General features: G+C 58.4%; 1 protein-coding gene across 2 annotated transcripts; it reads right to left on the reverse strand.

Annotated features, from left to right (window-relative positions):
* Positions 1-1,717: 1,717 nt before the first annotated feature.
* KPTN (kaptin, actin binding protein) lies at positions 1,718-8,375 on the reverse strand. 2 transcript variants are annotated; one of them, XM_036012474.1, is made up of 12 exons: positions 8,011-8,375; positions 7,579-7,661; positions 7,375-7,459; positions 7,233-7,287; positions 5,781-5,856; positions 5,611-5,684; positions 5,266-5,375; positions 5,084-5,161; positions 4,399-4,474; positions 3,557-3,692; positions 3,274-3,462; positions 1,718-2,615 (listed from the first exon to the last, which is right to left on the reverse strand). In XM_036012474.1, the coding sequence occupies exons 1-12, from the start codon at positions 8,231-8,233 to the stop codon at positions 2,262-2,264; spliced, it is 1,539 nt and encodes a 512-aa protein (XP_035868367.1). In that variant the 5' UTR covers positions 8,234-8,375; the 3' UTR covers positions 1,718-2,261. The 2 variants fall into 2 exon arrangements, with proteins under 2 accessions (XP_035868367.1, XP_028385666.1); XM_028529865.2 differs by having other exon boundaries at positions 2,264-2,620; positions 8,011-8,369.
* Positions 8,376-9,681: the final 1,306 nt, after the last annotated feature.

Raw genomic sequence — 9,681 nt, forward strand, 5'->3', positions numbered from 1 at the left:
CGTGCCTGCAGACAGAACCCCAGGCCGGCCCCCAACAACCACAAAGGCACCCATTAATAATAATACCAGCAGCTGCTGTTCACACGTCCTCACCACAGGCCAGGTGTTGTTACACTCTTCTGAAATTTTTTATAAGCACTTGACATGTTGATACTACGCCCTCACACCAACCCTGCAATGTAGGCACTATTAGCTTTATTTTACAGATGGGGAAACTGAGGCACAGCGGGACCTGTGGATTTGGGCTCTAGCAGGGGTGCCCAACCTTTTGGCATCTCTGGGCCACACCAGAAGAAGAGTTGTCTTGGCCCACACACTAAATACATTGTGATGCATAATCACAAAAATATCTCAATGTTTTAAGTAACTTTATGATTTTGTGTTGGTCCAAATTCACAGCCATCCTGGGCTGCATGCGGCCTGCAGGCTGCAGGCCGGACACCTCCGTGACTACACCCTTTGTTTTCTAATCCTCATCTGAGGACACTCCTTTTATCACTTTTACAGAGAGAGGGAGCAAGGACGAGGAACATCAGCCCGGACCAGGGATTGAACACACAACCCAGGCATGTGCCCTGACCGGTTGGAGGATGACGCCCCAGCTGAGCTGAGCTGCACCGGCCAGGGCCTGGCCCAGGCCCTTCCCCCTTCCCCTGTCACTACACGGTCGGGGACCAGAAGTCAGAAAGCGAATCATCCTTTTTTAATTTTATTTTTTAGAGAGAGGGGATGGGATGGAGAGAAACATCACTGTGTGATTGCCTCTCGTGCACCCCCTACTGGGGACCTGGCCCACACCCCAGGCATGTGCCCTGACTGGGAATCGAACAGGAGACCTTCAAGTTCGCAGGCTGGTGCTCAATCCTCTGAGCCACACCAGCCAGGGTGGTGGCCCAGGCTCTTGAAGACAAATTCAAGACTCCTGAAGTGGACACATGCCTGCACGCTCCCCTCCTCAGGGTGCACACGCTTTACAGACCTGTACCATCAGTAACCAAACTCACCCAAAATCCTCAGGGGCCCACTCCCGCCCAGGACGAAGGTGATGGAGCAGGTGGGCAGCGGAGGGGAGGGACCCTGCCCATGAGGACAACTATTTCCCATGCTTGAGCCTGGATATGGGAGATGTGAACACAGGGGTGCCGACAACTGGTGGGCTGCCTCCCACAACCCACTGTGGGCAACTGGCAGCTGGGCTGTCACCGTCGGTGCGGGGACCAGACCGTCAGGGGCACTCCCACAGCAGCAGGCAGGCGGCCAGAGTGACCTCTCCCGAGGGAAGCAGAGTCCCACCCAGCTTCTGGCCCCAGGAGGAAGGAGCCCACCTTCCCTGCCAGCTCGTCCTGCTCAGGAATCCCTCCCCAACCCTCCTGGCCGATTCTGTTCCTGGGCTCTGGTGGTGGAGGGCGGGACTTCTGTCACCCTGGGCCTCCATGGTCCCCGAGATGCAGGCCTCTGACCCCTCCTCCTGGAGCCACAGAACAGGGTGCTTCCTACAGCCACGGGCTGCAGCCAGCAGCCTGGTCTCCCACCCCCTGGACCCCTAGTCCTACCTCAGCACTCACCAGTGGGGATTGAACTGGGGTCTAACCACAGTATTTTTTTTAAAGATTGCATTTATTTTTAGAGAGAGGGAAAGGAAGGGAGAAAGAAAGAGAAACATCAATGGATGGTTGCCTCTCACACACCCCTTACTGGGTTGCATATGCCCGCAACCCAGGCACATGCCCTGACTGGGAATTGAACTGGCAACCCTTTGGTTCACAAGCCTGTGCTCAACCCACTGAGCCACACCAGCTCAGGCAAACCATAGTGATCCTGATGGGGGTCCGACCTCAGCCTTCTTCACGAGGGTCTGGCCTCAGATGCTCTGCCTCCCCGCAGTAGTCCTTTGCACCCCTATCCTTTCCTCTGAGGCTCAATTTCCTCGTCTTCCTACTGGGACCTCATCTCAGATCCAGAGCTTCCTTCCGGCCAGGGTCCCACCTCAGGCCCTCCCTTCAGTCTAGCCGTCTCCACAGCGGCCAAACGCCGGCCCTTCTGCTGGGGCTCGGCTCATGTCTTCCCTCCAAGGTCTGCGCTGCAGTCTCTCCTCAGTCCTGCCTCTGGGTCTCCCATACCCGCCCCTCCATTCTTCTGGGCGCAGCAGGCACCCAACCCAGGATGCCAGGCTCTCATCCAGCGCTCACTGAACGGAGGGATGAAGATGGTGGAGAGGTCGGTTCCTTTGGGCATGTAAATCATCGCTGGCTGGCCAGTTCTCACCTTGGGCGCAAGAGGGGTTGGGTGAGCCCATCCCATTTTCCCATGGGGACACTGAGGCCCAGAGGAGTGTCAGGCGAGGTCACAGGGCAGCCTAGGGCAGAGCCACAGCAGGGACTCCCAGCTCCGGTTCCCTGGGGGCCTGGGCAGGCCACTTCCTCCTTCAGGATTCTCTGGGCTCCAGGAAGGGCTGCAGGTGGGCGCCCAACACGGGGCAGTGGGCGGGTGCTCAGGACGCCGATGTCGCAGCAGGTCCTGGGCCCAGCCTGTCGCCCGGCCTCCGTGGCTGATGTCCACTCTGCTCCACTCGGCGCCGAAGCCGCTCCAGGACCAGCTCCGAGGCCTGGATCAGGCTGTGCTGTGGGAACAGGGAGGAGGAGGGCGGGGCTGAGAGCTGCAGGGGTGCAGGTCAGACCACCCCAAAGGCGGCCCGGAGAGCACATCTCAGTGTCCAGGGTGGGAGGGGGTCTCTGGCCAGGTGGAGGTCAGACCCAGGGGGACGGCCTTGTGTGAATTTCCAGTGGGAGGAGCACAGCCCCGACCCCCTGGACGGGCCTGAGGCAGACCTCTGTGGGAGGGGTGGGACGGATCCAGGAGTGAGAGAGTGTGTATTCCGTGGGAGGGGGCTTCAGGGGTGGAGGCGTCCACAGGGAGGAGGTCAGAGGTCAGACCACAGAGGTGGAGGTGGAAGGGCAATGGAGGGTCTGGGCTGGATGTGAGGCGGTGGCAGGGGCAAGGGCAGCCAGGCCGTCCCGAGAGAGTCAGAAGCCACACCAGACTCCCCCTCACCCCCAGCTGAGAGTGCCCTGGCTGTCCCTTCTCCCAGGAGCTGCCCTTGGCCAAGGGAAGTACCGCCTAGATAGAGATGACCGCCCCCCACAGGGCCAACCCCCGTGCCTGAAGGTGGGGGACCCCCCCGCCCCGCCCTGAAGAACACGCCCTTGGTCAAGCAGGTGTGCAAACACCCAGTCTGGCTCTGCCCCGAGGGCCCCGACCCAGGGCCCCGGCCACCTGCAGGATGTGCACGCCCTTCAGTGAGACCACGGCAAGCTCCCGCAGCCCGTCCCCGGTCAGGTCGGCGTGGGCCAGGGCCAGCAGCGGGCTGGGGAAGCTCCTCCGCCACAGGAGGCGGAACCCAGGCTCAGCCTCGGCCGAGGCAAGTCCATGCTCGGGGCTGAAGTACTTGTAACAGAGCAGCTCCTGTGTGTGGGGGGGAGAAGGGGGCTGAGGTCACACAGGGCGAGCGGGGCAGCGGAGGGGTCAGGCAGCTGTCGGCCCCACCCTCGGGTCCCACCTGTCCATAGGTGGCCACTAGGACTTCTGGCTGCCCATCCAGGTCGATGTCGGTGACCAGGCCACAGAGGATGCTGTCAAACTGGTCACTGCCAGGCAGGAGAAGCTGGTCCTCAAGGCCCCGGGTCAGCAGGTCCCTGGGGGTCCCCACCGCAAGGGGAGGCTGAGGTCAGGCCACTCCGCTTGGAAAGTCTAGACACACGGTTACCCGTGGACCCTGGACCCTCAGCCCCAACCTGGCCACCTTCATCTCCACCGCAGGCCGCGCACCCTCTGCTCCGAGCGTCCCCACCTGCCACTCCCTGTGAGGAGCCCACACTGGCCCCTGGAGGCGGGGCCATTTCACTCCCAGATGGAAACTTCTGTGGTTCCCTTGGGGATCTGGACACCCACACTGCCCCTGTGGAGCCTGCAGAGCTTGGTCCCCGAGGGGGACACCCTCGCTGCCTACCCGGCGTGCCCCAGCCGCCTCGCGCCAGCTCACCAGAGCCGAGGGATTTCAGAAGCCCGCACCCGCCGCGGTGGGGTGTTTACACCGTGGGAACGGGCGAGTGCTACAGATCAAGCCTTTCTCACCGAGAGGCGGCGGCGGCACATCTGGCAGCATGCCTTGGCCCCTCCCCGGGGCAGAGTGGACATCACGGCGCCTGTTCCACACGCCCGCTCTGAGCTCTAGCCTCAAACCCCCGCCCCCCCCCCCCCGCCCCGCCCCCGGAACACGTGTACCTGCCCGGCCCTGAACAACCTTGCCCGGGGGCTTTTTGACGAGAGGGCCAAGGGCAGACCACAGGGCAGAGGCCTGAGGTCGGACGGCCCCCACAGCCCGAGGGCCCGGCCCCTCACCGGTACACCACGGCCGGCTCCAGCATGCCAGCCACGAGCACGCTGTACTCCTCCCTCGGTGGCCCGTCCTGGGTCTCTGCGGAAAGCACACGAATCGGGAGCAGGTTCCAGGCTCCTCCTCAGAGCTCATTCCCCACAGTGAGCCACGTAGGCTGGACCTACATGCTCTAGACGGGGGTCAGAGGTCAGACCACGGGAGAGTGACAGGTCAGACACCAGGAGGGGGAGGAGCAGGTGTTAGGGGACGGCAGAGACGGTCCGAGGTCACAACAGCAGAGGCCACAAAGGTGGATGACAGTGGGCAGGTCCAAGGTTAGACCAGAGTTGGAAGGACAGTGGGAGGAGGAAAAATAAACAGCAGCTTGGGGGACAGAGGGGGTCAGGGGAGACCACAGGGGGCGGGACAGCACGAGTCCTCGGGAGGAGCTGGGGTTAGAGTGCAGCAGGAGGCACAGCGAGGGCGGGGAGGGGGGCAGAGAGTCACGGAGTGAGGGGTGAAGGTCAGACACGGGGGGGGGGGACGTCCACCATGGGTCTCAGAAGCCACAGTCTGAGGGAGTGGAGTGGGGGGCAGGGGAGGGACTCGCTGTGGCTCCGTGGGAGGGATGGAGGGCAGGTGGCAGGCTGGGCACAAATGGGCAAGGGGATCCGAGCCCGCAGAGCTGCCCGCACGTCTGGAGCTCACCCTTGGGGGCTGAGAGGCTGAACACGATGACTCGGGAGATGGGGCCATCCTGCAGGACCGTCCACGTCTGCAACACCTCTGCGTGGGGGGCGAGCGCTCAGGGGCCTGCCCAGCCCTCAGCCACCTGGCCCAGCCCTCAGCCACCTGGCCCAGCCTTGCGCCGGCCCCAGGCCCCGCCTCACCTCGGCTCTGCTGGTCCACGTGGGCCACGCGCACGTAACCACTCTGACAGCCGAGCGCGGAGAGTCGCCGGGTTGTGCCTGGGAGGTTGTGGACGTCAAGCCAGAGGACGCTGGTGGGTGAGCGGGTGGAGAGAGGGGCCGCAGGCTGTCGCCGAGTCCCAGCCCCACGTCCCGCCTCCCCAGGAGCAGCCAGCCCCACCTGGTAGCCCTGGGACCCCGCTGCCGCCTGATCTCTCCGCGGTGCTCCCCACTACCCACTTTCTCCAGGGGTCAGTTCCCAGCCCCCAACTGCTTGGGGGCCGCCGGTCCCCAGCCCCGTCTGGCCACTTTCGGGGGCTCTCCTACCTACTGGTCAGGTCCGTGAGCTCTGGGAAGAGGTTTTCCACGGGTTGTTCCTCGAACTGATGTAGCCCCTCGTTCTGGGGGAACCGAGACCAGACCCCCAGCTGGAGTCAGTGGCCAGTCCACAAGGGCCGCAGGAGGGCTGTGCCCACCACACCTTCCCCCTGACTCACCTCCTTGTAGAGATGGATGGCCGGGTCGTTCCCGCTCAGGAGAAACACGGTCTCCAGTTGATCCCCGACCTGGACCCTGAAAGCAGAGTATTCTAGGACCTCATGGTGGCAGAGCCTGAGTGTGGCCGAGTATGTGTATAACACCCTCTTGCAAAAACCCCTGCCTGCAAGAACCCTGACATCCTGGGATCAATCCGGCCACTGGACCCAGGGCAAGAGCCTCAGGATGCAGAACTACACAGCAGGTTCGCAGGCCAGCACTTTCCGCTTCGAGAGCCCTCATCTGCTAGCACCCACATTCCGCCGTGATTCAGGAATGGCACACAGAGCTGTAGAAGGGGGCACAGAAGCCCAGGACACAAGAACCTCCTTATCCAGAACTCTAGTGCTCTAGTTCTGTTATCTGTCTCTTTTAAAATACCAGAACTTTTAGCCCTGGCTGGGGTGCTCAGTGGATTGAGCGCAGGCCTGAGAACCAAAAGGTCACAGGTTCAAATCCCAGTCAGGGCACATGCCTGGGTTGTGGGTCAGGTCCCCAGTGGGGGTGTGTGAGAGGCAACCACACATTGGTGTTTCTCTCATCTTTCTCTCTCTCTCCTCCTCTCTAAAAATAAATAAATAAAATCTTTAAAAAAACACAAAAAACAAAACACTAGAACTTTTAGAAACCGCCACCAAGGATATTCTGACTCAGAATGGTAGAACATCCAAATGCTAGAATCCAGCACATCAGTGTCTAGAACTCTCACCTGCTAGGCTAGAGGTTGGCAAACTAACCCCACAGGCCAAATCCAAACCAGCATGTTTTTATAAATAAAGTTTTATTGAAATGCAGCAATCCCCATTCATTTAAGGTCAATGGCTGCCTTCTTGCTACAATGGCAGAGTAGTAGTTGTGACAGACACGGGTCCTGAAAAGCCTCACATTTACCCTCTGGGCCTTTACAGAGAAAGTTTGCCAACACCTGTGCCAGACCGCTGGTGTTCCGGGATGGAACTCAGAGCTCTGGAATGGAACTCTCATACTCATGGATTCTAGAACCTCAGTGTTCTGGATGTTCTGTATTGTAGTGCCTTAAAATATGACAATGCTAGAACTTTATCATGACAGAAAGTCAGAATTATCAAACGGCAGAACATTCAGATCTCGGGATCTGAGAGCTCGCAACTCTAGAAAACAGCATTTCTGGTTCTTGGAACATCCAAATCCAGAACACGTGAACCTGAGAATTCAAGATGTTTAGAACGCAGGTGCTCAATTAACTCATGGATTATCTATTTAGGCGGTAACAAAACGGTAGCCCATCAGCCAACTCTGGTCCACGCACACCTTCAATGCACGGGGCTCTGGAAAAACGAAACTAGAATCTGAGGATTTGCGGTTCAGTTGGCTGCAGCCCCTCCCCCGCAGGTACGCCCGCTCCCTATTGTTTCACGCCTGCGCTCACTTACTCTGCATGGCACAGCTGGAAAGGGGTGAACTGGAGCTCCAGGTTCAGGCAGCTCTCTGCAGGGGAGCACAGGCAGATGGGCGCGGGCCGACTGGCGCCCCTCCCACCTTTTCCACACCTCCTTCCCTCGGGGCCACACTTACGGGCAATGGAGTCCAGATTGTACTCAGAACCAGGCTCGTAGTCACAGTAAATGTTAAGAAAGGGGCTGCCTTTGTCCCCTGAATCCTGGGGAACGAAACTGGCCTCAGGGGAGAGCAGCGGTGGCAGGAGGGACTGGGTCAGACTCAGTAGACTCCACCCCATGTGTGAGGAGGGACCAGGTAGGGGAAGGAGACTCTGTGTACCTTGATAAACGTGATCCCCACTACCAGGCCCCGCTTTGGGGGCGACTTGTTGAAAGTGTCGATGGAGACAATCTCGGCATCCACTGGGAGGGGAAAGTTCAAAGTTCAAGTTTCTGGCAGACTTAGAACCACAATACTCCCATCACCGTGACCCCTGCCCTTTGAGGCTCAGTAACTTTTAACCACTACAATTACCATGACTTCTGAATTCCAGAGAGTTCTGATTACCATCACCGTGGTAGGAGGGATCCTAAACCTAACCACTTCCAGGCCCCTAACATCCCTGCGCTCTGACCCCAAAGCCTCCTGATTACCATCTTCGACACCGTCAGTCACCCTGGTCCCATTTGCCCATCAATGCGGCTCAGACACAGCTTCAGAAGCGTTCTCAACACCACCTTCCCGGCCCCCCGACGCCATAGCGCCACGCACCGGGTATGTAATTGAACTGCAACTCCTTGGCCACCGGCCGGATTTTCTGTCGGAGATCTTGGTAGCGGAAACCCAGAACCTTGCCTTTAAGGGTGGCGGCCAGCAGCTCTCCGCGCCCGCCTGCGCCGCCCGCCAGCCCGTACACGTTGCTCTGCGACGAGAAGCGCGTGAAGCTATCCTCGCGCAGCGGACAAGGCTCAGCGGCCACGGCCGCCTCCCCCATCACGCACCTCAATCACTTACCCTGCAGAGCCCGCCGCTGTCCTCCCCACCCCGCCCACCACTTCCGAAGCGACCTGGACCTCGCGGAGCCCACTGGTCACGCAGCCTGACGACGTACGGAAGCTGCCGTCGCTGCCCTTTACCAAGATGGCCGCCAGCCGGGCTTCCCCCGGGACTGCCCCAACGCGCCTGCGCGCTGTGTGGATTACCGCCACTACAAAGCTGATCGATGGTGTCAGGAACTGCTCAAGCCCTCCCCATCTATCAATTTACTTAAAAGTCACAAGCAGGCCGAGGTAGTTACTGTATTTTATAGATGAAGGAATTGAGGCACAGAGAAATAAGTAACTTGTCTAAGATCGCACACCTTGTAAGAAACAGTAGTAAAACCCAAACAAGATAGCTCCCTAGTCTAGTCACATCTCTTTAAAAATGGTGAAATGCATTCTTCTTACCCCAAGGGGAATCTAGCCCTCTGTCCTAACAGATACCCTCCTCCTTTATTGAGTGGCTTTTTCACGTTGGCCCTGATTATCCCATTGAATCCTCATAACCACCTTGTGCTTAGGGCGCATTGGTTTATCCAGCGTTTCTGGGGTACTTACTATGTACCTTCTCAAACTCACTTTGATAACCCTTGCAACGTCCCTGCAGAGGCTTATTTGCCCAATTTATAGAGGATGAAATGGAGGCTCAGGGAGAGTAAGTCCCTTGACTGACAGGCTGGAGAGTGGCGGACAGAATGCTAACCAGGTGTTTCTAACTCCCCGGCTTCAGAGGTTCCTGTGTGTTTTGTCCTTAGAATGGCATCCGGGACATGGGGACTCTACCCCTGTATGTTGTTTCTGGTGTTGGCTGACTGTTCTGTCACCTCCGCCTCCCACCACGCAGAAAGCAGACACACACAGCTTGCAAGACCTGTGACTGCAGTGAAATCCCCAGCACCTGGATTACAATGCCTGACACAAAGCATGCATTCAATAAATGTGTGTTAAAAATTCAAACTATGGGGCAGGCCTTTTGCCAGACACTGTTACATAAAAGACATAAAAGGAGGGTTCTCCAAGGCAGATTAGACGCAGAGGGTGAACAGGTGTGTCCATTCTAGAGTTCTGCATGTGGGGAGTGAGAGCTCCTCCAGGGCAGGGTCCGAGGTAGCCTCTCAGGTACATTCACTCAGTATTTGTCGAGCAAGTGGATCAATTACAGGTTGAAAAGAACCGTCCTGTTCAGTGGTCTCTGCCCCTAGCTGCACATTTGAATCACTTGTGGAACTTTCAGGAAACACACACACCCACCCCCCAAAGGGTGGGGAACCTCACCAAACCAGTTTATCAGTGCGGCACACGCTTGAATACTTTGAAATATTTACTTATTGATTTGCGAGAAACATGGGTTTGTTGTGTCATTCATGTCTTCATAGTTTGATTCTTGTTACCTGCCCTGACT

This window comes from Phyllostomus discolor, chromosome 12 (assembly GCF_004126475.2).
Source record: "Phyllostomus discolor isolate MPI-MPIP mPhyDis1 chromosome 12, mPhyDis1.pri.v3, whole genome shotgun sequence".
NCBI classification, from domain to species: Eukaryota; Metazoa; Chordata; class Mammalia; order Chiroptera; family Phyllostomidae; genus Phyllostomus; species Phyllostomus discolor.